Source organism: Phocoena phocoena, chromosome 11 (assembly GCF_963924675.1).
Source record: "Phocoena phocoena chromosome 11, mPhoPho1.1, whole genome shotgun sequence".
NCBI lineage: Eukaryota > Metazoa > Chordata > Mammalia > Artiodactyla > Phocoenidae > Phocoena > Phocoena phocoena.
Window position 1 is genome coordinate 72,715,883 of NC_089229.1, and position 27,388 is coordinate 72,743,270.

At 34.3% G+C, this 27,388-nt stretch overlaps 1 protein-coding gene across 4 annotated transcripts in view; it reads left to right on the forward strand.

Moving 5' to 3' along the window:
* The first annotated feature begins 5,493 nt into the window (after positions 1-5,493).
* ABCD2 (ATP binding cassette subfamily D member 2) overlaps positions 5,494-27,388 on the forward strand; it is a 94,161-nt gene continuing 72,266 nt past the window's right edge. For 2 of the 4 annotated variants that reach the window (XM_065887522.1, XM_065887523.1), the window contains exons 1-5: positions 5,494-6,429; positions 7,932-8,112; positions 21,367-21,482; positions 24,213-24,381; positions 25,113-25,207. In XM_065887522.1, the coding sequence (XP_065743594.1) occupies positions 5,494-6,429; positions 7,932-8,112; positions 21,367-21,482; positions 24,213-24,381; positions 25,113-25,207 (1,497 nt within the window). Of the gene's footprint in view, positions 6,430-7,931; positions 8,113-21,360; positions 21,483-24,212; positions 24,382-25,112; positions 25,208-27,388 lie in introns of all 4 variants that reach the window. The other 2 variants (XM_065887521.1, XM_065887524.1) reach the window with 2 other exon arrangements.

The following is a 27,388-nucleotide window of genomic DNA, read 5'->3' on the forward strand; positions in this document are numbered from 1 at the left end:
GTGATTACTCCTAAATACAAAGTACATTGTAAATTCTCTGTAAGTTATTAAAGTAAAAACTATTTATTTTATCTCACTTTAAAACAAACTATATTGGATTTTTATGGTTGATAGTGCCCCCCAATCAATATATTTAAGGGCCGCAAGGAATGTCCTCTTCCATAATACTTTGCAAATTCATGCAAAGATTATATATTGACCTAAAAGAAACCGCTCCCAAGAAAGAGGGGCAGGGCGGGAAGAAGGCAGAAAAGGACTTAGGTGCTCAGAGGCCTCATTAGAGGAGGACGCGGGACACTAGGTGAGCAGAGAACCGCATGGAAAGTAGCCCCACCCGTGAAGCCTTTGGAAACAGCGGGGAAAAGCTGGATTGCTTCTGGTTTAGGAATAGAAACTTGGTGCTAGGATCTCCCATCTCAGATAACGATTGAAAGACGCACTCCTGACAAGTTCTTTCCAGCTAAGTCTCTGCACTCCCCACCAGGGATAACGGAAGAGGCGTCATTATGGGAATGGGACTCAAATGCTACAGTCTCAGGCTCCAGTATCACAACTCACCGGGACCCCCCGACCCAATTCATCTCCTCAGAACTTTGGAGCAAGAAGTCACCGGGGTCGCGACAGGCTGTTGCTCTGACTTCTTCGTCTTGGGATAAGCGACACGTTCTTAAGCCTCAGACGGCCCCTTCTCGGCTCCAGGGAGTATGGCGCAGCCTCCCAACAGGCTCTGTGGCCTCGGGTAGGCTGCTTCCGGGCCTCCCGACAGCCTCTGCGGTTTCTGCGGAGAACGTATCCTGACAGAGCCGCAAGCGAAGCTCTGGGAAAGCAGTCAGCCCGCCTCAAGGAGGAAGAACACAGATTTAACAGCTCAGGCAAGGGAAACCTAAGTAAATGAAATATTGGATTGTGGCCACAGGGTTAGTGTTTCAAACCACCTGCACCATAATTTTATTTAGTTCTGTATTGGTTTCAGACTTTTCTTTCAGGTCAAAGACCAGACTTGGTGGAGAAAAAGAGAGGACAAAGTTATAGATCCATAATCCTAAAGATAATATTTCCTTTCCCACTTACCACTCTTTCTCCAAATCCTTTAAAATCTTTCACTTGTAGTTTTAATATTCAGTAAACAGTTGTCTGTTAGAAACATTGCACCATAGTAATTGATTATTCTGTATATTTTGTTATTTTTTGAGAGAACTTCATCAAAACTTAATTTAGCTGTAAAGGCCCAAAGACTCTAAACTCCTTACTGAAAAAAACCTCAAAACAAAAATTGGGTTTTGCTGTTCATATCTGTGTTATGTTTGTATATCCTTACAAAAATTTATCTTACAAAGTGTTCTATGATATTTTGGTTAGAAACTAGGAATCTCTTATCCCAAACAAATGCACAAAATACTTTTTTTTCCCCAATTGTCATGATTGTTTTCCACATTTTAACCTGGGGAATATCGCATAATTTCAAATATAATATGTTTTCTGTTGTCCTTAGGAAATAGTACCTAAAATAGGATTATATCCCAGGATATACATCTTGTGTAATCATATAAATACTGATTTTTATAACAAAAATTCAGTGAACTACTAAAAAATGACTAGTTATTAGGTAGTTATTTGTAACAGCTGAAATGTTGACTTAAGATATCATCAATGTTATGCCTCACATGAATAAGGCTAGCATGACTGATAGATAATAAGAGTCAAAGACTGAGCTGTTTTAGGGCCAGAGGGCAGTTAGGTAACCTCTTGGGTCAGGAAACTGTTCAAGAAAGAAATACAGCACTGATAAAATATTTAGCATTTGTTGAAAAGGAAATCCATCCAAAATTCTTAAACCTTAATTTATCTTTATTACTAAAAATTATTTACTTTCTGATGATTTACTATCTAAACACATAAGCATATATTATCTACATGATATATATTTTTATTTACATAACTGTATATGTAGATCTCTTTATTATAAAAAATTACTTACATTTTACAGTTTATAAATCATATAGTTTTCCTAATATATGTAAATATGTGTATATGTTCTCTAACATATATAAAATGTATTTAATCCTGCTCTTCCATGGACATTGGTAGTATCCACTTTGACACGGACATTGAGAGTATCTCACTTGAGAACAGAGTAATTTAATAATTATTGCTTAATTTTATTATTATTATTATTATTTTTTTTTTTTTTGCGGTACGCGGGCCTCTCACTGTTGCGGCCTCTCCCGTTGCGGAGCACAGGCTCCGGATGCGCAGGCTCAGCAGCCATGGCTCACGGGCCCAGGCGCTCTGTGGCATGTGGGATCTTCCCGGACCGGGGCACGAACCTGTGTCACCTGCATCGGCAGGCGGACTCTCAACCACTGCGCCACCAGGGAAGCCCTATTTTTAATTTTTATTTACCTTCAATATCTTTGTCTAAGATTATTTCTCCCCTCTTAAGAAAATTTTAATACTTCCCCATATAAAAACATGTAAACTTGACAAGCTTGAGTGGAAATTAGACTGAACTATGTTTACTATAGTAAGCAGTGATTTTTTTTTCCACCTCCCTTTTCTCTAGTTTGGAACTCAAATTAAATTAACATTATCGCTGCTTTAATTGCATCATGCCAGTATAAAAAAATGAAAGAAGTACTTTGACATTCGTAGTTTCTTATTTAAATGGCATATATTTCCAAATGGAATTACCTACCTGGTTTTCTATCGTCTCTGCCTTTCCTGAAGGCTTGAGCCTAGTCTCAGATGCTCAAATCAATCCTGGCCTTTGGGGGCAGGGTGGGATAAAGGGTGGGAGTGGAATTTAAGTGGTGATAGTTAGGCCTGTACTTTAGTGGCTTAACAACAAGTTAAATCTTATATTGACCTTTTCCCTAGTTCTAGTAACTGGACTTCAACCTTCCTTGTACCACATTTCTGGCAACCAAATTTCTCTTCTTGATCATTTTCTTTATACCCAGTTCCTCAGTCTAACAAGGCTTTCACTCCAGGCTTTAAAAGCTTTTTCCTATACCCCACCTTCATTACCAGTTGGTAAACTGACCTGCCTACATATTTAGGCCTGCATATTTAGGTCTCTAATTTTCTTTGCTTCTATATTTCCCACTGCCCTGCTCCTCCCCTGATCTTGTTGTCCTATGCCAGTGATGCAGGCCACTTCCCTTGACTGCCAGCTGCTTTCTGACCCATGCATCCCTCTGTGTATCATGTTCTGCCAGCTGAACATCCTCTTATCACCCCCAGTTAAGTTTATCCTGACCCTCCACATGTCCTATCATAGTCAGGAGATGTGACATAAAGAATTAAAAGTTATAAATGTAAGGCAGCCTTATTTTGACACATGAAAAGCATGAGATTAGGAACAAAAATTTTTTTGAAAATAATCACTATGACACTATGATCTCTATGTACAGACTTAGAAAGTCTTAATGGAATGATAGATTACTGTGCTAATATGGCCAGCTATCAAAGAGTCTTGCATGAATTTGCTACTCATGTATTAGTAAATCTGCTGAATTGAATGCAAACAAATGAAAAGAGATCTGTGATGATTCTTGGAACTCATATAGGTACCTGGAAAAGGAGGAGTTTGGAAAGTTTAAGAATACGGTTACTAATAAAAGTGAGGATAGTTCTTTATTCACCATAAACTGAATAATGAAGATCACAACACTGAGGCAAGTTTTATATTCTAGCACAGGGTTTGGCAAACTTCTCTAGAGGGCCAGATAATGAATACTCTGGGCTCTATTTCATCTACCCAGTTCTGCCACTGTGACTTGAAAGCCAAGAAGTAAATAAATGGGTGTGGCTTGAAAAACAATAAGTAAATAAGTGGGTATGGCTATGTTCCAATAAAACTTCATTTATGGACCCTGGTATAAAAATTTCATATAATTTTCACATGTCACAAAATATTATTCTTCTTTTGATATATTTTCAGCCATTTTTTAAATATAAAAACTATTCCTAGCTCATGGGCTATATAAAAATAGGTGGTGGGACAAATGTGGCCCACTGGTTGGGTTGTAATTTGCCAACCTCTGTTCTAGTTTAATGCATATCTTCCCAGGCTTCCAACTGACTAGAAATGTGTGTGTATGTGGGGGAACGGGGGCAGTGGAGAAACAAAAATGTTTTTGCACTTTTGAGAATCACTCATCTTTGCTTAAAAACATGCCTTTTACATTTTTAAAAAATATAAAAATTTTGCTTGACTGTTTAGCAGATAAGTTCTCCATTAGGAATGTAGAGAATTTTTTTAAACACTTTTGATTTTTATCAAAATGGAAATGGGAAGTAGCCAGTAGATTATCTGTAAACCTAAACAAAGCAAAAGCTTACAAAAGACAAAAACTCTTGCAAAATGAGGTAAGATCCTGGAGAAGCTATTTCGACCATCTAACTCCTGTTTGATTCCCAAATGGTTAACTTTTGATTATAAAGTAACATACCTCTAAGTAACAACTCTAAAGGACACAAGGGGGTGGTAGAAGTGAAACACTGCTCTCATTTATTTAATAGTCACCTTGTAAATAATCACCAATGCATCAGATCTGTATTGCTAAAAATAGCAGTTATGGGGCTGGAAGATTTTCATTATAAGGACAAGTAAACTTTGGAATGGACGCATAGCAAAGAATTATTTTCTATTATACAGAAGACTTATCTCCTATTTATTTACCAAAAAATAGGCTCGACTTGTCTGATAGGTTCTGGGACTTCATGTGAAATTACAGAGACGGAAAAAAAAATTTAATGGGGGAGGGAGGAGTGCAGAAAAACAGATCCAAGTACTTGATACTTTGTTTTTTTCCAGTGCCCCTCCCATTTGTCACTTTCATCTCTCTCCCTTTCAGATTCATTCCATACTCTTTTCATTATATGTTGATCCTCTTGTCTCTCTTCCCTCATCTCCCCAGTTCCTCCTCCCTCATTCGTTTTTAAGCTCTTAGAAATCTCCCTTTCTTTTTGCTCTTCCTCTGTGGTATCTGCTGAAACCTTAGAGAAGTGATGTATTTTCTGAAACTTCTGTGGGTTTCTAAGTGACGCTGAGCATGCTCAGTCGCTAGGGCAGGTTTTGTCGCCAGCAGCTGCCCTGATTCGACCTCTCCAAAAATAGACATTTAACTCTCTGAACTGTTTAAGGATGTAATTCGTTTTGCTCTCTCTTCATTTTCAAGGTTCAAAGGAAAGCGGCGAGGATTCCAGGGGTCCCGTCGCCCCTACAGCCAATGAGGGGCCTGAGAGGGAGGAGCTTGGGGCTGCTTGGTGCAGCTTGAGCTTCTGAGGGAATCATCCCCACTAGACGCAGTGGAGTCTGAGCTGTGCTGCATGTCACAGAACAAAATCTTAAAAAATAAAAACAGAAGAGGAGAAACGCTGCAGAGTATGGAACGCTATAGAACTTTCTGAAACATTTGCTTGGGATTCCCGGGGAGCATGATCTTTTAAAACCAATTCTTTCTGAAGCCGGTTTGGGTAACTGGGAAAATGATACATATGCTAAATGCAGCAGCTGATCGAGTGAAATGGACCAGATCGAGGACTGCTAAAAGGGCTGCCTGCGTGGTGGCTGCAGCATATGCTCTGAAAACCCTCTGTCCCATCATTGGCAAGCGTTTAAAGCAATCTGGCCACTGGAAGAAAAAAGAAGCTTACCCGGCTGCAGAGAATAGAGAAATACTGCATTGCACCGAGGCCACTTGTAAAAAACCTTCGCCTGGAGTGAATGCAGATTTTTTCAAACAGCTACTAGAACTTCGGAAAATTCTCTTCCCTAAACTTGTGACCACTGAGACAGGGTGGCTCTGCCTCCACTCGGTAGCTCTAATCTCAAGAACCTTTCTATCTATCTATGTAGCTGGTTTGGATGGAAAAATCGTGAAAAGCATTGTGGAAAAGAAGCCTCGGACTTTCATCATCAAATTAATCAAGTGGCTTATGATTGCCATCCCTGCCACCTTTGTCAACAGTGCAATAAGGTACCTAGAGGGCAAATTGGCCTTGGCCTTCAGAACCCGCCTAGTCGACCATGCCTATGAAACCTATTTTACAAATCAGACTTATTATAAGGTGATCAATATGGATGGGAGGCTGGCAAACCCTGACCAGTCTCTTACTGAGGATATTATGATGTTCTCTCAATCTGTGGCTCACTTGTATTCCAATCTGACCAAACCTATTTTAGATGTAATCCTGACTTCCTATACGCTCATCAAGACTGCTACATCCAGAGGAGCAAGCCCAATTGGGCCCACCCTTTTAGCAGGGCTTGTGGTATATGCCACTGCTAAAGTGTTAAAAGCCTGCTCTCCCAAATTTGGTAAATTGGTGGCTGAAGAAGCTCATAGGAAAGGCTATTTGCGGTATGTGCACTCCAGAATTATAGCCAATGTTGAAGAAATTGCCTTCTACAGAGGACATAAGGTAAGAAAGAAATTAAGGTGGCGGGTGAAATGTGAGACTGTTCAAGCTGCCACTGCAGTGCTAGATACCATCTGTTGTACTGTTGATGGACCCACTTCTTTAGGGTTTTAGATTCTTATGACATTCAAACCTGTATTAAAATATATGCTTCATTACCCTTTTTAATCACAAGCTGTTAAAGAATTATATGTAGAGTGCAAACTTTTCTAAAGTTTCATGAAAATAACATTTTCAGCATTCTAAAAAAGTCTACTTAGTCTGTTATCCAAATATGCTCAGAATTATCTCTAAAGCATTTTCTTAAAACTGAAATCCTAAGTAGATGATCCTAGAACATTGAAGAAAATATATGTTTAGAAACTAAGTAAACATACTTCCACTGAGATGGAAAATTTCGGATGGTATTGTTTGTTTGTTTATCAAGAGAAAAAAAAGTGCTTTCATATGAAAGACAGGTGTGACAGTTTTGCATGCCTGGTCCATGATGGAGTTCCTCATTTCTAAGAAGTGCAGGAGAGTGGCTTACAAATGGCATTTCCATTACTCTTAATGTTCAGTACCATGTTTTGACACAAATTAAAAAAGGTAGTGAAATGAAATTTTGTCTAGCTTAGAGGGAAAAGCTAAGATTAGAGATGAAGAGGAAAAAAGGAGCTCCAGAATGTTATTTTTAAATATTAAAGATTTTCAACATTAAGCAGGTCCCTTAAATAGTTAACCTGATTACATAAACTTGCAGTACATTAAAGACTTTTTAAGGTGTTGCATCTGAAATCTTAATACAAATGACTTGGCAAATGAAATAGTAAGTTATTCTAAAGTTGAAATGGTATTATAATTAAAAAGCAGAATTATTTAATTTTGAAACATCATCAATAACAACAAAAAAAGAAATTTTATAGTAGTACCAATCTGAAGAACAAAATTTAAAGCAAATTTAAGACTTCTATTCCCACTTGAAAATTGGCTTATATGTTGTAGTAATCATATTTATGTCATTCTTGAATCACTGAGCTCAGTGATATAAATTATAGCATGTTGTAGGCTTCTTGCATTTAAAACAAAACCCAGTAAATTGAGTTAATTCAAAAGTGGAGTCTAATTACACATATACATGTCATGTGTTTATTTTCAGATATTTTTGCTATAATCAAAAAGGATAAGGTTCTAACTGTTTATTCATGTCTTATGGAATATCATTTAATTTTAACATCTTATACATATAAATTTGAAAACATAAGTATAAATCACTTGTATATATTTATATTTAACATTATATTTACTGAATATCGACATTTAAAAAATAATACAGGTGTGATTACAACTAAGTAATGACTAATTCTGACATTAATCTGTATTTATTGGTTGTTAGAATCACAGATAATAGTATAATAAGTAAAACAAAATAACACGTAATTATCTTTAAAGAAAGTCCTCAAACATATGTTATTTATTTTTATAGTTCATACTAGGTTAATTCTTATCTCTTTTTCTCTCCATAGGTAGAAATGAAGCAACTCCAGAAAAGTTACAAAGCTTTAGCAAATCAGATGAACCTCATTTTATCCAAACGTTTGTGGTACATTATGATAGAGCAGTTCTTGATGAAGTATGTTTGGAGCAGCAGTGGACTAATTATGGTGGCTCTACCTATTATCACTGCAACTGGCTTTGCAGATGGTGGTAATGGCATTTATGCTTAATATCAAATATATGTTTCTGATTATTTCTCTTTAAGGTGTCACTGCTGGAGTTATGTCAGTGAATTGTGTAGTCATCATTCTATAGTCCTTAATGGTCAGAAACAATGGCAGACTTTGCAACATCCAGTAATAAGACCAGCAATATGAAAGAAGTGACTCAAAAGACCTTTCCAGTTCTGTGATATTTCAGAAACCTCTGATGTAGTGTTTTTGGGAGATGATCTTGAGCAATTTTAATTATACTTCCTAGTATAGAATGATTCTCTAGTTTACAGTTCAACTCAACACAAATTAATACCTTCAAAAGGAGCATAATAGAAAGTCTCCCCATGTGTTGTAAATTTCAGTTCTGCACATAGCATGCATTTAGTCTATAAATATTCTATAACTAGATCTGCCCTGATTTGTGATTTGAATAGTTGGTTGACTACATAAGACAACTAATAATACTGTTTCAGGGAGAGCTTCATGCCATGGAACAAGGTCTCCTCTACTTGTAGGTAATATAGAAAACCTCCTATTTGGTGGTATTGTGAGGATAGGGTTTGTCAAGTTTCAGGGGTCTAATTCTATCCTACCACTGTCCCAGTGTTTTTTTTTAATCAACATTTTTCATCCTTTGGAACAACTAAGAAAGATAAAGACAAGGAGGACAATATTAAAATGTTACGTAATACTTGAGATGGGAGTTTGGGTCTTAATTGGCAGGACAAAAGGGGATTAATTAAAGAAGCAGCATTTTCCTCTCTTTTTCCAAAGTAAAATATTCCCTCTCCTCTTTAAAAACCACTTGACCAAAACTGGTCTTAGTGTTGAAAGAGCTAGACAAAAACATGGACTTTGTGGTGAGACAGAGCTTTGCTCAAGTCTTTGCTTTCCCTCTTTCTGTCTGTGTCCTTTTAGTCATGTTAATTAAACTGTCTAAACTTCAGTTTCCTCATCTGTAAAATGAGAATCAGAAAGGCTACTTCAGAGTGGGGTGGTGAGGATTTAGTAGGATAATGTATCAAGAGCATGTATCAAGAATATTGACATGGTGACAATTATTGCCTAGAAAACAAAAGGCAACACTAAGAAAAATGTAACAGAATTCACACTATTTTACAGTTATTTTTGGTGTAGAACTAAGTATTACTAGTTATTTGTTTGAAGTCATCCAATAAAAACAAGTAAAAAATTACATATGCTTTAATATTTTAAAACAGTGCTTTAATGCTTTACCAATTCTCATAAAAACACCTGTCAAATTTGAGTCATTCTTAACCTAAAATTGTTCATTTTGGTGAAGTAGGATTTGTCAATCCCTTGTGGTAAGTGCTATACATATACCAAATGTACTGTGCAACTCAAGTGTCTAATAGTGTATTTAGACCACTAGGAAAACTGAATTTTATCTGTTTAATGTTTTCAAAATTCATTTTAATCATTTTTAAAAGCTTCTATTGAAAAAGGCATTGTTAGTATTTTTAGATTTAATCCTTTCATAATGAAATAAAATAAATTGCTTTTTCAAAAGAGTATTAGAGAAAAAAAGACAAAAATGTATGGTCTTAAGATTAGTTTTACTAAGAAATTTAACAAGCTCGGGGCTTTGGGACAGCCTGGAGGGGTGGGAGGGGGAGAGTGGGAGGGAGGGAGACGCAAGAGGGAAGACACATGGGAGCACATGTATATGTATAGCTGATTCACTTTGTTATAGATCAGAAACTAACACACCATTGTAAAGCAATTATACCCCAATAAAGATGTTAAAAAAAAAAAAAAAAAAAAAAAGAAATTTAACAAAATTGTCAGATATTCATAGTGAATATCTATCCATCAGTGTATGGATATTTTAAAAGTTTCATGTATAATGTATATTAGAAACTACCCCAGTGACAAAATTATGGTGTTGTTCTGTTAGCCTTTGGAAGAACTGGTCTTATTAGAAAACTCTGGAGTATTCAACATAGAACAGAGAAAATGCAGCTATTAATGGTGACAAATTAACCCCACAGAGACCAGTAAGAAGTAAACAATGTATGCAAACAATCTAACAATCTTCTGTAGGTGATGTAATAAGATATTTTAAAATAAATCCTACAAATCTTGAATATACAATAGTAAATTAAAGAAATAGCATTAAAATTTTAGATTGAAATTGTGATAATAATCACATTGATGCAAGTGAAACAAAATAATTCTTAAAGCTTCTTTTCAAAAGAAAATTTTATAAAAAGAAAAGCAATGTAAGAATTTCATAGAAGAATAAAATGAATTCATATGATAATATTAAGAGAGGGTGTCTTGATATCTTCTATAATTTCTAAGGTTACTGTGTGTATGCTTATAATGTTCGTATGTATGTATTTATGAAATATATTTGACTTATGATGACATACCACATGAAAACACTAAGTTATCATTTTACTCAGACAAAATAATTAAGTTTTTTTTTAGATAATGATATTATCTTTGAGGCTTTAGGTCTTGGAATTAAATACTATCTATCCTAATCTAGTCTTCAATCTTAATTTATACTTATGCCCTGAGCTGTCTCTTACATTAGAGATAAATTAAGCACATGATAGTACATATTTTAATGCAAAAATAGATGGAAAAAAATGGATGAATAAGAGGGATGGCAAAGAGGAAAGGGAGAAAAAGCAGAAAAGAGGAAAGAAAGAGAAGAGTAAAGGAAGAAACAGGCCACTGTTCAAATCTTGACTCTGCTATTTAGTAGTTATCCATCCTTAAGTTACAGAAACTTTATATGCCTCGGTTTTCCTTTCTTAACTATAAGAATAATAATATATATTTTACAGAATTGTTATGAAATTATAAATAATGTATTTCATGTGCCTTGAAACAGTCCATGGCAAATAGTAAGAATTTAGGTGGAAGCAACGGTTACTATTTATTACATTCTTACTATGCGGGCTCTGGTATCAGATTGCCTGGGTTCAAATGCTGGCTCTTTTGCTTATTGGACTGTGACTTTGGACAAATCATTTAACCTTTTTGTGCTTCAGTTTCCCCATTTCCAAGATGGGGGAAATTATAGCAGGGTTGCTATGAAGATTAAGGAAGATTCCATGTGTAAAATTTAGAGCAATGCCTGCATCATAGGAAATGCTCAATAGATGTTTGCTGGCCTGATCATTGTTAAAAGAGCAAGGCATTTGAAAGTGATTAGGAAGTTGGATGTAAAGATGCAAATAGGAGGAATAGCCTACATAAATTGTTTGAGAGGAGAAAAGAAAAACAGTTCTGGAGTAGATTGGTTACACCATCTAGCTACAACTTTAAGTAAAATCTTGTGGTAAGGACAGGATTATGTTTATATTGAACTTCACATTACAAAACTGCATATGGTATCATGTCATTTTCATGTCAGAAGCGGAGCTTACAGGTGATCTAGTCTGGAGCCCCAGGCATGCCTAAGATCACACAAATGGTTAGTGGAAGCACTAAGGATAGAAGACATTATGTAGTTCCTTGTGCATTGCTTTTTTCCCCTTCACTATGCTGCCTCTATATTAGCTATATTGGAACTTATTCTATAAGGGACTTAACTTATTTGAGACCAAGTAATCATGGGAGCAAACGGTTGAAAAAGGCATTGAAATAGTTGATTTTGTATCATCTCTATTATCTGTATAGAGGACATTGCCCCTTTATTTGCTTCATATTAAGAGAAAGACTGAAATTATGTGAAGAAAATAGTTACTTGGGAGCTATAATCTCAGTTGTCTAAAGTTATAGGCCACTTCCACTTTTCTTCTCTTTATATCAAGAGCAGTTCTGGGCAAGGCCAGGGAAAGCTACTTATAGGTCTCTCCTGCCAGACCTTATTACAGACACCTAACGAGTAGGGAAGAGAGCAGCTAAGCCACTGGCACTGCCAGTGTTGGTAATCTGCTAGTGTGAGGTGGCACATCAGAAGTAGCAACTGAGAGATACTGTTCTTAGGAATAGAACTATATTCTACATCACCCTAGTAACATGGGTGATGTTTGTATTCTCAAAATGTACCTGCAACAAGATTCTATCCATAGCTCCTGCTGCATTAGTATGTCTCATATTCCAATGTCAAATTATTCGAATAAAATGTTATATTATAGGTCAGTTTAGATATGATTACTCTCCTGTCGACCAATAACAGTAATTATCAATATATATCAAAGACATACTTTTAGCTGTAAGTAGCTATGCATATATGTAGTTATGATTTTAAAGTATAACACATATGTCAACAAGACACAATCATTAGTGTACCACTCAACCAATTGTCACAAAGTTAAGACATACACATAACCACGACTCAGAATAAATAGAACCTTACCTTCATCCCAGAAGCCTCCATACCTCTTCCCAGTCCTATCCTCATCATTAGCCCCCCACCCCAACTCCACTTACTCCTGCCCTTGCCATGCCACAGCAAAGATAATTATTTTACTGACCATTCATTAATATTTGCTGGTTTTTGAATCTTCTATAAATAGTATCGTATAGTATGCATGAGCATTCTAGTCGCTCCACATCTTTGTCAATATTTGACATCAGTCTTTTTTGTTTAGGCATTTTTCAGCTTAGGCATATGGTGAGTGTATAGTGGTACTTTACTGTGGTCTTAGTTTTAACTTCTTTGATGACTAATAAGATTAAGCACTTTTTATTCATTTATTGGCCATTTGGATAGCTGTTCTTATGAAGTGCTGATAATTTTTAAAATTAATTTTAAATTAGCTTATCTGTTTTTTTATTGATTTGTGAAAGCTGTTATGTATTCTGTAATATGTCTTTTGTCAGACACACACACACAAAATCTGAAATATCTTTTCCCACTTGATTCTTCCTTTTTCAGTCTCCTAACAGTGTCCAAGAGAAGTTATCATTTTAATATAGTTCAATTTATCAATCATTTTCTTTGTGGTTAACTGGTTTTATGTCCTGTTTAAGAAACATTTGTCTAACCCAAGGTCATAAAGGTACTCTCCAATTTTATCTTTTAGAAATTTATTGGTTTTTCATTTCACATTGATATCATCAATCTATTTAGAGTTGATATTTATATATGGTATGAAGTAGAGTAAGGCTATAGTTTTTGCTGAGATTTGTCAAGATGACAAAGGTAAAATGTAAATGAAATAAACTCAGATTATAAAAGCAAAGGATAAAAGTACAAAAGAATAGCCTACTTTTTTAACTTTTAAAAATTAATAGACTTAAAAAAAAATTAATAGACTTAAAGCTGAGTTATAAAATTCTTTCTCATCTTTTCAGTGAAATAGCAACAGATGTGACTATGTTTCAGTACATACTTATTATTAGCAGTGATGAAAAGTAGCAGTAAAATGAGCAGATATGTTAACTATTAAATCCTTAAATGTGGAACTTTTGAAAAAATATTTTAAATATTTGGTGAGGAAAATGAAATATGTTTACCTAAGATACAAAATAGGCGAGTGCTTTAGGTCATGAATTTATATCTCTGACACTAAGGAATCTGGCCTTGTCATAGAAGTTATTTGCTAATGTGTACATGACAAAATACTCTTGCACTGCTCTCAAACTACCTGCCAAAGAAAAACTAGTAGAATAAGTCAAATGAAGTCTTTCCAGAGCTATTTGTAATTTTGTTACAAATTTGTAATTTTGAAAGCATGGAGAAAACCCAGTAGATAATAGTCTGCCAAAGCAACAAAGAAATTACCATGCCATACCAAACACCAGTCCATCTGTGCTAGTGTTATTTCTTTTTTGAATTTTATTTTATTTATTTATTTTTATACAGTAGGTTCTTATTAGTTATCTGTTTTATACATATTAGTGTATATATGTCAATCCCAATCTCCCAATTCATCCCACCACAACCCCTGGGCTTTCCCCCCATGTTGCCCATACGTTTGTTCTCTACACCTGTGTCTCTATTTCTGCCTTGCAAACTGGTTCGTCTGTACCATTTTTCTAGATTCCACATACATGCATTAATATATGATATTTGTTTCTCTTTTTTTGACTTGCTTCACTGTGTATGACAGTCTCTAGGTCCATCCATATCTCTACAAATGACCCATTTTCATTCCTTTGTGTGACTGAGTAATATTCCATTGTATATGTGTACCACATCTTCTTTATCCATTCATCTATCAATGGGCATTTAGGTTGCTTCCATGACCTGGCTATTGTAAATAGTGCTGCAATGAACACTGGGGTGCATGTGTCTTTTTGAATTATGTTTTTTTCTGGGTATATGCCCAGTAGTGGGATTGCTGGATCGTATGGTAGTTCTATTTTTAGTTTTTTAAGGAACCTCCATACTGTTATCCATAGTGGCTGTATCAATTTACATTCCCACCAACAGTGCAAGAGGGTTCTCTTTTTTCCACACCCTCTCCAGCATTTATTGTTTGTAGATTTTTTGATGATGGCCGTTCTAACCAGTGTGTGGTGATACCTCATTGTAGTTTTGATTTGCATTTCTCTAATTAGTGATGTTGAGCAGCTTTTCATGTGTCTCTTGGCCATCTGTATGTCTTGTTTAGAGAAATGTCTATTTAGGTCTTCTGCCCACTTTTTGATTGGGTTGTTTCTTTTTTTAATATTGAGCTGCATCAGCTGTTAGTATATTTTGGAGATTAATCCTTTGTCCATTGATTTGTTTGCAAATGTATTCTCCTATTCTGAGGGTTGTCTTTTTTATAGTTTCCTTTGCTGTGCAAAAGCTTTTAAGTTTCAGTAGGTCTCATTTGTTTATTTTTGGTTTTTATCCATTACTCTACGAGGTGGGTCAAAAAAGATCTTGTGCAATTTATGTCAAAGAGTGTTCTTCCTATGTTTTCCTCTAAGAGTTTTAGAGTGTCCGGTCTTACATTTACGGCTTTAATCCATTTTGAGTTTATTTTTGTGTATGGTGTTAGAAAGTGTTCTAGTTTCATTCTTTTACATGTAGCTGTCCAGTTTTCCAGGACCATTTATTAAAGAGACAGTCTTTTCTCCATTGTATATCCTTGCCTCCTTTGTCATAGATTAGTTGACCATAGGTGAGTGGTTTTATCTCTGGGCTTTCTATCCTGTTCCATTGATCTATATTTCTGTTTTTGTGCCAGTACCATACTGTCTTGATTACTGTAGCTTTGTAGTATAGTCTGATGTTGGAGCGTGATTCCTCCAGCTCTGTTTTTCTTTCTGAAAATTGCTTTCACTCTTAGGGATCTTTTGAATTTCCATACAAATTGTGAAATTTTTTGTTCTAGTTCTGTGAAAAATGCCACTGGTAATTTGATAGGGATTGCATTGAATCTGTAGGTTGCTTTGGGTAGTATAGTCATTTTCACAATATTGATTCTTCCAATCCAAGAACATGATATATCTCTCCATCTGTTTGTGTCATCTTTTTTTTTTAACACCTTTATTAGAGTATAATTGCTTTACAATGGTGTGTTAGTTTCTGCTTTATAACAAAGTGAATCAGCTATACATATACTTATATCCCCATATCTCCTCCCTCTTGTGTCTACCTCCCACCCTCCTTATCCCACCCCTCTAGGTGGTCACAAAGCACGGAACTGATCTCCCTGTGCTATGCGGCTGCTTCCCACTAGCTATTTTACATTTGGTAGTGTATATATGTCCAGTTTGATTTGTTTCATCAGTGTCTTATAGTTTTCTGAGTACAGGTCTTTACCTCCTTAGGTAGGTTTATTCCTAGGTATTTTATTCTTTTTGTTGCAATGGTGAATGGGATTGTTTCCTTAATTTCTCTTCCTGATCTTTCATTGTTAGTGTATAGGAATGCAAGAGATTTCTGTGTGGTAATTTTGTATCCTGCTACTTTACCAAATTCATTGATAAGCTCTAGTAGTTTTCTGGTGGCATCTTTAGGATTCTGTATGTATAATATCATGTCATCTGCAAACAGTTACAGTTTTACTTCTTCTTTTCCAATTTGTATTTCTTTTTCTTCTCTGATTGCTGTGGCTAGAACTTCCAAAACTATGTTGAATAATGGTGGACATCCTTGTCTTTTTCCAGATCTTAGTGGAAATGCTTTCAGTTTTTCACCATTGAGAATGATGTTTGCTGTGGGTTTGTCACATACAGCCTTTATTATGTTGAGGTAGATTCCTTCTATGCCCAGTTTCTAGAGAGTTTTTATCATAAATCGGTGTTGAATTATGTCAAAAGCTTTTTCTGCATCTATTGAGATGATCATACTGGTTTTATTCTTCAGTTTGTTAATATGGTGTATCACATTGATTGATTTGTGTATATTTAAGAATCCTTGCATTCCTGGGATAAATCTCACTTGATTATGGTGTATGATCCTTTTAATGTGTTTTTATATTCTGGTTGCTAGTATTTTTTTGAGGATTTTTGCATCTATATTCATCAGTGATATTGGTCTGTAATTTTCTTTTTTTGAAGTATCTCTGTCTGGTTTTGGTATCAGGGTGATGGTAGCCTCATAGAATGAGTTTGGGAGTGCTCCTTCCTCTGTAATTTTTGGAAGAGTTTGAGAAGGATGGCTGTTAGCACTTCTCTAAATGTTTGATAGAATTCACATTTGAAGCCATCTGGTCCTGGACTTTCGTTTGTTGGAATATTTGTAATCATAGTTTCAGTTTCATTACTTGTGATTGGTCTGTTCATATTTTCTATTCCTTCCTGGTTCAGTCTTGGAAGGTTATACCTTTCTAGGAACTTGTCCATTTCTTCCATCTTGTCCATTTTATTGGCATAGGGTTGCTTGTAGTAGTCTCTTATGATGCTTTGTATTTCTGTGGTGTCCATTGTAATTTCTCCTTTTTCATTTCTAATTTTATTGATTTGAGTCCTCTCAGTCTTTTTCTTGATGAGTCTGGCTAAAGATTTATCAAGTGTGTTTATCTTCTCAAAGAACCAGCTTTTAGTTTTATTGATCTTTGCTATTGTTTTCTTTGTTTCTATTTCTTTTATTTCTGATCTGATCTTTATGATTTCTTTCCTTCTCCTAACTTTGGGTTTTGTTTGTTCTTTCTGTAGTTCCTTTAGGTGTAAAGCTGATTGTTGATTTGAGATTTTTCTTGTTTCCCGAGGTAGGCTTGTATAGCTACAAACTTCCCTCTTAGAACTGCTTTTGCTGCATCCCATAGGTTTTGGATCATTGTATTTCCATTGTATTTTGTCTCTAGGTAGTTTTTGATTTCCTCTTTGATTTCTTCAGTGATCTCTTGATCATTTAGTAACATATTGTTTTACCTCCTTGTGTTTGTGTTTTTTTATGACTTTTTCCCTGTAATTCATTTCTAATCTCATAGCATTGTGGTCAGAAAAGATGCTTGATATGATTTCAAATTTCTTAGATTTACCAAGGCTTGATTTGTGACCCAAAGTGTGATCTATCCTTGAGAATGTTCTGTGTGCACTTGAGAAGAAAGTGTAATCTGCTCTTTTCGGATGGAATGTCATAAATATCAATTAAAGCTATCTGGTCTGTTGTGTCATTTAAAGCTTCTGTTTCCTTATCAATTTTCTGTATGGATGATCTGTCCGTTGGTGTAAGTAAGGTGTTAAAGTCCCCCACTATTATTGTGTTACTGTTGATTTCCTCTCTTATAGCCATTAGCATTTGCCTTATGTATTGAGGTGCTCCTATTTTGGGTGCATTTATATTTATAATTGTTTTATCTTCTTTTTGGATTGATCACTTGATCATCATGTAGTGTCCTTCCTTTTCTCTTGTAACACTCTTTAATTTAAAGTCTATTTTATCTGATATGAGCATAGGTACTCAAACTTTCTTTTGATTACTATTTGCATGGGATATCTTTTTCCATCCCCTCACTTTCCATCTGTATGTCACCCTAGGTCTGAAGTGGGTCTCTTGTAGACAGCATATATATGGGTCTTGTTTTTGTATCCATTCAGTGATCCTGTGTCCTTTGGTTGGAACTTTTAATCCATTCTCATTTAAGGTAATTATCGATATGTATGTTCCTATTACCATTTTCTTAATTATATTGGGTTTGTTTTTGTAGGTCCTTTTCTCCTCTTGTGTTTTCTGCTTAGAGAAATTCCTTTATCATTTGTTGTAGAGCTGGTTTGGTGGTGCTGAATTCTCTTAGCTTTTGCTTGTCTGTGAAGCTTTTGCTTTCTCCGTTAAATCTGAATGAGATCCTTGTCGGGTATAGTAGTCTTGGTCGTAGGTTCTTCCCTTTCATTACTTTAAATATATCATACTACTCCCTCTGGCTTGTAGAGTTTCTGCTGAGAAATCAGCTGTTAACCTTATGGGAGTTCCCTTGTATGTTAGTTGTCATTTTTCCCTTGTTGCTTTTAATAATTGTTCGTTGTCTTTAATTTTTTTCAATTTGGTGACTATGTGTTCAGCATGTTTCTCCTTGGGTTTATCCTGACTGAGACTCTCTGTGCTTCCTGGACTCAGGTGGCTATTTCCTTTCCCATGTTAGGGAAGTTTTCAACTATAATCTCTTCAAATATTTTCTCGGGTCCTTTCTCTCTCTCTTCTCCTTCTCGAACCCCTGTAATGCAAATGTTGTTGCGTTTAATGCTATCCCAGAGGTCTCTTAGGCTGTCTTCATTTCTTTTCATTCTTTTTTCTTTATTCTGTTCCATGGCGGTGAATTCCACCATTCTGTCTTCCAGGTCACTTATCTGTTCTTCTGCCTCAGTTATTCTGCTATTGATTCCTTCTAGTGTATTTTTCATTTCAGTTATTGTACTATTCATCTCTGTTTGTTTGTTCTTTAATTCTTCTAGGTGTTTGTTCTTTAAATCTTCTAGGTCTTTGTTTAACATTTCTTCTCAATCTTTGCCTCCATTCTTTTTACAAGGTCCTGGATCATCTTCACTGTCATTATTCTGAATTCTTTTTCTGGTACGTTGCCTATCTCCACTTCATTTAATTGTTTTTCTGGAGTTTTATCTTGTTCCTTCATCTGGTACATAGTTGTCTGCCTTTTCATTTTGTCTGTCTTTCTGTGAGTGTGTTTTTTGTTTCACAAGCTGCAGTATTGTAGTTCTTTTCTTCTGATCAGTTTTATTTCTTCTTAACAGAGGCTATCAGTGAAAGCTATTATTCAAACTACTTTTAACCCAAATTCATAAAATCCCATAATTATTTTAGATCATCAGCCAGATTCTCTGAGCCAAAACTATTCTTAGCACTTTAACTGATACAGCAGTTACTATTTTGGTAGCTTGCAAGAATCCTTTGTTAATTTTTTGTGGCTATCTAAATTTTATCCCACATTTAAATGTGTTTAAGAATATCTACATTCTGTTCCCAGCCATTTTAGCCATTCAGGTCTTTCTCTCATCACTTATACTAACACTCAAAGCCTTTCTTTTTTCATTCTTCAAGGAAACAGACTAACTTCAAGGGAACTAAAGATAGTTTTCTAGAGCAGTACTTAACTCTAGAGCTGGGAGGTCCCCATGAACTCATGTTTTTTCTGATACGCAAGTAAAATCAGTGCTTAACACCAACCCATACTGTAACTTGACCAGGTTATTATTCAATTGGCATTGCTTGAAATTTCCCTTCTTTGAGACATTGCTTATGCTGTACTTGTGATCTTTTAAAATTGTATGCAGTCTTCAAAGCCTCACTCCCAGTCTACTCCTCCATGAAGCATTTCTTGTCTCTTGCAGAGAAATTATTTTTGCATCCTTCAAATGTGTCATATTATCTCTCCTCATAGGCTGCCCTGCATTGTTATTTGGGAACTTGTCTTCTTTCTCCTATCAAACTGTAAGCTTCCTAAGGAAAGAATCTGAAAATTACATTTAATCCTTGCATATCCTGTAACACCTTGCCTAATTTCTTGTAAATCCTGCTGTTCAGTAAATATCTGCTGAGTGAATTTTACCTTATATTATGCATGGATCTCTTTCAAACTCAGCTGAGCTGTCTATGAGCAAGTAAAGGTGAAAGTATCCAGTAGTTATAGCAGGGCACATGTTAAATATTTGCATGTCATGGAGAAAAAAAAAAACCCTTTTCACTGAGATAAATCCAAGCCAAATAAATAGCATAGTGGGCTCATGGCTATTTATATTATTCTAATTTCTTCATTAATTTACAGCTTTCAATTTAGAATTTTGGTGATAGTCCATAGAAAGGCTGGATAGAGAATCAAACTGATGCCAAGATTAAAGTAATGACCTGGAGAGAATAATTTTTAAGAATAATACTAAATGGAGTAGATAATAATAACAATAATAACAATAACACGTAGAGAAAGTAATAACACCTAACATTTAAGATTAATTATTATAAACTATGGATTAGGCTAGCACTTTGTTTACATTTCCCCTTTAAATCTCACAACAACCCTCTGAGATAGAATTGTTTGAGATAGTACTATTAATTCCCTCATTTACACATGAGAAAGTAGCATGAAGAAGATTAGTGGCTTTCTCTACTAACCTTACTACTTGCCAATAAGTAGTAGAGTCTGGGTTCTAACCTAGTCTGACTTCTGGCTTTTAACCATAATTATGCATTGACAGTAATTTAGGATATTTATCTATCTATCCATCCATCCATTCAATACACATTAAGGAGTATTGTGTTCTAGACACTCTGGTGAGTACTAGGAATAAAATAGTCTTGCCCCTTAAAGAACTTATAGTCCACTGGAAAACCAGACAAGGGTTTCCAGGGAAACCTGTACTAAAGAGTTAACTCTTTAAGAAAGAGCTTGGCAAAAAAGAAAGTATATTAAAGTCAGAAAATATTATATATGCAAATACCAGAGAGTAAGCAGAATATTGCATGGTTGGGGTGTTGCTAAACTGTAGGGTGAAAGTTGAAACAGGTAGACAGAGCTAGATTATGAGGGTCAGCTACTTTGCATTTCTATTAAAGAAATCACACATGAAATATTTGCTTAGATTCTAGTTAATGGTATTTTATTGACTGAATCAGTAGTATTTTATTACCTAGCTCTAATAAGGGCAGGACGTTGACTTTGGTAAGGGTTGAAAGAATGCTAAATGAAAATAGTCTTAATTCCTATAGATTTAATTCTTCTAACTCTCCTTCTAGAAAAATAATGACAAAGGAAGATTTAAATAAAATCTGGTACAAACACTATTTTTTAAATAATTCATTAATTCCTAGGAAATTGCTGATACTAATGAAAAATTTTCATGCGGTTGTTTTAGCCACAGTCTCATAGTACAAAACAAAAACATTTAGTTACTTAAAAAATTCCACAGTTTTGTAATTTGCTTTTAGATCTAGAGGATGATCGAAAGCAAGCTATGGTTAGTGAGCGGACAGAAGCGTTTACCACTGCTCGAAATTTATTGGCCTCTGGAGCTGATGCTATTGAAAGGATTATGTCTTCATACAAAGAGGTACTTGCATTTCTTGTTATCAATTTGATTAAAATAAGATATATGGAAATCAAGCAAAAATGTAAATTACCATATATGTTTATTATTTTGGAAACATCTTTTCTCTACCAAAAATTGCTAAGAGTATAATCAAGATAAAGGACAACAACTCCCAAGTCTATTGCTGCTAATACCTTTCAGTTTTTATACTCTCAATTGTCAACTCCTTTTTCTGTCTATAGTATGACATATTTGCTCTTAAATTTTACTAAAAGGTCCTTTGGTATGGATTTTGGAGCCAGAGTGCCTAAATCTAAATTCTTGCTGCAGTATTTACAAATTATATGAACTTGACCTGTTTGTGTCTGTTTCTTCATCTGTAAAATGGGGATAATGATAGTGATGACTTTGTAGAGTTGTTGTGATAGTAAGCACTTTAATAAGTGTTAGCCAGTAATATTACTTATACACCTTGCAAACTTTTACTTATACTTCAGGACAAGTCAATCCTTACCAACCACGTATAAAAAACCCTTTTGTGATTCTACTTTCTTTCTGACTTCTCTGCAGAGTCTGGGTCTTCCTCCTCTGTGTTCATAGTACATCTGGTGCTTTATTTACCACATTATAATTATCTGTCTTTTGCATAAGACGCTGAGTGGAAAGCAGGAACTATCTTATTCATCTTTACATTCTTAATATCTATTTTAATGCTTGGAATATTGTATATGGTCAGTAAATATTTGCTGAGAGAATGGTAATAAAACCTACAGATAGCACAGAGTTAAGATTAAAAATCACTTTATTCAATTCAGATATTAAATAATATTCCCATGGACAGTCATTCTCACTATTAATTACTCTTGTGGCTTTTGTATCAATATAAATTGCCAGAGCATCATTATAAATTTAGCTACCTATTAAATTATCCTTGAATAAATTATATAAGATAGTTGCAAAGTTTGTGATTTGCTGACAAAACTTTTCAATCTCATTTAACAACTGATTTGTTGAATTGGGTTTTTTTTAAAAAGGTAAAACCAGTTGTTTAGGGCCACAAAGCAAGACAACTCAATTAAAACGTTTTTTTCAAATAGTAATTTTGATAATCCGGAGACACAGTTTTGGGGATAGCTTTTTCAGCTAATAAATTACTTATTATTAAAGTTAAATGAGAAATCAAAATTTTTATATATGTCACATTCAATTCATTTTGCATGTATGTGCATTGAATAATAGAACTTTTACTTCTAAAGAATCTTATTACTCCTGTGAAAGCACATGAAAGCATCATGGATTCTCCACTAGTTCTAGAGGGAACAAGGTTTCTTTTTAGACAAACCCCCTTGTCTTATATCCCAAAGTAATTTGTCCACAGTCACATTCTCATTTCTTTTTTTTTGTTTGACACTCTTTGCCCATTCATCCCTGCATCCTGGTCTACTAACTCAATGCCCCCTGCCTTTCTTTAATTGACCTCCACATTTGTTTCAGATTTTTTTAATGCAACTATATTTACTTAGGTTTCTTTTGGATCCATATTTTGTTAATCCTTAGTTCTGATTTCCTCTACTTGGGAACTCAAGAGATTCTTCTAGATAACAGTTTAGAAACTACCCTATATAATAGCTATAACATTAATATATAGAAATGAAATACTAATCTAATTATAGACCTCTCACACAGTAGAGACATGTGGTAGAAGGCTTTTAACAATAATACCTGCTCATTCACTGTTTAAGTTTTGCACACACAAAAATCTTACACAATGTTGGTAATGTATTAGTCCATAGTTTATTGTTTAAGAGACATTTATTAGTGACATGTCTTGCTATTGATACCAATTTCCTACTAAACAGTTCTGTAAGGGAATGGTTTTTGTTGCTTCCTTTTCACTGAGAAAGATGGTCTTGACAGGCCATGAGTCACCTTTCAGATGAGTCATGTTGATAACAAGGTGTTCTTTTAATAGAAAAGCAGTAGAGATTCAACCTAAATTGGACAACTGGCAGAATAGGAGCAATATACCACTCTATTGAGCCTTTTGAACTAAAGCAGAGATTTATCTCATCTAGAAAAAAAGTCATATTTAATATTTTTCTTTGGGCATATAAATTATGTTTGGCTTGAAAAGAAGCTGAATTTTGTGGGATTTGGACTGAAAAGGATTTAAAGCTTTTCACTGAGCTCACGCCCAATATTGGTATCCACTAGCAGGGGTATTTTCTCTGGCTAAACTTAGGAATTTTGACAATCAGTTTGACTCAGAAATGTCATTTCATAATAAGAAAAATACGCATTTTTCTTCTATTTAAAATCTTCTATTTTTAATTGAAAAAAGATATCAAAATAAAAAATCATAATTTCACTGAATGGATTTAAGCTTTTCACAAAACTTCTAATTTCTGGAAATCAAATTTTCTTGCAAACAGGGGCTAAATCAGAAAATTGATTGAAAGATTTTTAAGTCTCACTAATATTCTGAAGTCTTTACATTTCACTTTGAACCCTGACTTGAATGAATAATTTTTATGTGTTTTTAAATTCCAATCAAACTTAAGCTGTCAACTTGCTATGCTGCTTTCTTGGTAATTTTTTAGTGTTACTGGTTTTAGTTATCAGATGTACTATCTACTTTTCAAGTATAATAAAATAGGATCTTTAACATTAAATCAAGAAGCTTATATGATTGCATATTTGTTTAAAAGTCTGTCTTGAATATACTGTTTTATCTCCCTATGTTGGTTTTAGATAACTGAATTAGCAGGCTATACTGCTCGAGTATACAACATGTTTTGGGTCTTTGATGAAGTAAAAAGAGGCATTTATAAGAGAACTGCTGTCTTGCAAGAGTCTGAAAACCATAGCAAGAGTGGAGTTAACGTAGAATTACCCCTCAGTGAGACATTGGAAATCAAAGGTATTAAACTCAAATGTTTTTATATTTTTTCTATATTTAAATGTTTATCAACAGAACCAAAGTTTTTTAGAAGATAGCTTTGAACAGATGTAAGGAACCAACACTTAGTTATTTAAACAGTTATTCCTAAAGTTAGTGCTGCATTTTGAGGAGTAGTGACTAATGTTACCATAAAAAAGATTATGCTACTTTTATTTAGGACAAAATGTCTAGAATTATTTTTAGAAACTGCACACATGGCAAAATGAATTGTTTGCATTTAAAATTCAAATGACAGAATTAGAGCTAATGTCATACTGTTCTCCATCATTCTGTCATTTGGTTTGGTTATTATAGTTTTAAAAATTATAGTTTTCTATGTCTTAATTTCCTTTTTGCAACTGTGTTTTTTTCTATAGGAAAGTTTAATTGAGAGAAATAAGTAGTTATAAACAGTGTGGCTGGGTTATACAAGATAGAGTTTAGCTTTGCTCTCATTATGATATTAACATCATATTACAGTAAAATAATATTTCTGAGAAAGATTTCCCAATTAGATATGTCAAAATGTGCAAATTTACATTAGACTTTCTTTAGATATAGATATCTATATTTACATTTATTTCTATGATTCATTAACGTGAATTATCTTTATAGTGAATTTATCTGTTATGCTACATTATACTTTAAGTTATTTAATTAGCAATAACACATGATAGCTTTTGAAACTTAAACTCTTCCTTAACTTACAGGAAAAGTTATTGATGTGGATCATGGAATTATTTGTGAAAATGTTCCCATAATTACACCAACGGGAGAAGTGGTGGCTTCCAAGCTAAAGTTCAAAGTAAGATGATATTCAAGAATCTTCTGATTGTTGCCAACACAATAATACAAAACAACTCAGAATTCATGTACTTTATATTAAATACTTGGAGGAGCATATGGAAAGGAGGGGAAATCGAGAAAGGTATGCATAGAGGCTCAATTACAGAAGCAGTTACTTCCTCAGAAAGCAGAGAGAAGGAAAAATTTGATTTCTACCGCTTTATGGCCTGGTTGAAAATCAAAATTAGAGTACACTGAGAGCCTGTACAAAGTAACTTTTGGGAACAATAGGAAATTTCTTCAGAAATTAATATCTGGAAATACATTTTATTTTTTTTCCTTATAGGAGTTACTCAAAAAATACAAGCCTATATTGTTATATATTTACTAAAATATGAGAGAAGTCATCAGCAAGTTTATATTCTCTAAATTTAATTTATATTTTCAATAATCACATCTTCTATTAGGAAAAAATGATCAGAAGATTCATGAATTGGAATTTAGCTTTTAATTCTGTTGAGAATAATAGTTATTTGTTATTTAATACTCTGTCTTGATTACAAAAACTAAGGTGCAAAAATAGCTAATAAATCTGAGACCCTGATTTAAAGTATTGTAAAATTCAAACACACATTTTGGAATTCAAGTACAAAATAATTTGCTGATAAGTATAATGGAGTTATCTGTGCTTAGTTCAAACAGTGACATGATTGGACTTGATAACAGAATTAGAAACATGACCCTATATGTGCATTTAATGATTTTAATATGGACTTAGTCTAGGTTTAATTATTAAAGATACATTTGAAAATGCATAAGCCTGCTGGAAGAGGATGAGAAGTACTGAACAGGGAGAAATTCTGTGTTAATAAACGTAAGAGAAATTGTGTTTTAACTACAATTTGGTTGGGCTCTATTTTTCCATTAATGGACCTATAGAGTAGCAATAAGGTGCTAATGATGCAGCATAATCTTAAGTAGATTTAAAATAAAGCCTTTGAAGAGGCCTACATGGGATATTTAACTATTTGCTAATACTTTAGCAATTTTTAATGTATGATTTTGTATAGAGGTTTTTCATCAGGTTAGGTTTCATAATATCAATTCTTGTTGCTCCATTTATTAAATAGAGGAAGAGTCTTGAATTCTGCCACCTACTAACTAAATACATTATTGTGGACACATAACACTCTTTCTGTGAAAAAATTCAGAGCTCAGTATATTTTTATGTAAAATGAATTTTAAAATACTTAATCTAGTGAAAGTGTCATAAATTTTGAGGTTCTACAAAGGTATATGTTAATATAGTGTACTTTTATGATAATTATTTATTTCTGAGTCAGACAGGGAGTTTTATTTAAAGTCTCAGGTCCCCAAAGTATAATACAAAATTTTGTTTCCTCTGCATGGATTGATAAATAAACAGGTTTCTAGAGGAAAACATTCTCATTCTTATGTTAGCCTTCTGGAATTAAAAAACCATTTGGAGAAGAAGATTTCAGTAAATGTGGGAATTCTTTTGCCTCACACTCACTGTTTACTAAACATCAGAGAACTTATGCTAAAAAATAATATGAATGTAGAAAAGTCTTCTATTATGACTCAAAATGTGTTAAATTTCTGAGAATTCCTTGTAGAGAATGACCCTATTAAATATTTTATTTATATACCTTTTCCATGGCACATACCTTTAAAAAATCATTTGAAAAGTGTTTATGCTTCTATAAAATTAAACTTTCTTAATCCTCTCTCTACTGAAAGAGCAGAGCAAATCACAAAACCCTTTCTGGGTTCTTCCCAGGATTTTTTTTAACTTTATTCTATTAAAATGGCATTTCAGTTTGCCTACAATTAGGGAGAAAAAATATCTGTGGTCAGATTTTATAGACTCAAGCTTGCTCCTGTCTTATGTCCTTGTGGTAGCTATCTTTATTGCCTGGAATGCTCTTCCACCAGATCTTACTTGTTGCTTCTTGTCACCAGGCTAAGGCAAAATGATATCTCCTCAAAGAGGACTTTCCTGACCACCTAATCAAAAGAAGCCCCCTTCCCCTGCCAACCTCACAATGCCACCATCTTTCCCTAACACATCTTCCTTTTTTGCTATCATAATAGCATTTACGACTAGTTAATTTTTTGTTCATGTGTTTATTGCCATCTTTGCCATTGAAATGTAAGCTCCATAAAAACAGGGACTTTG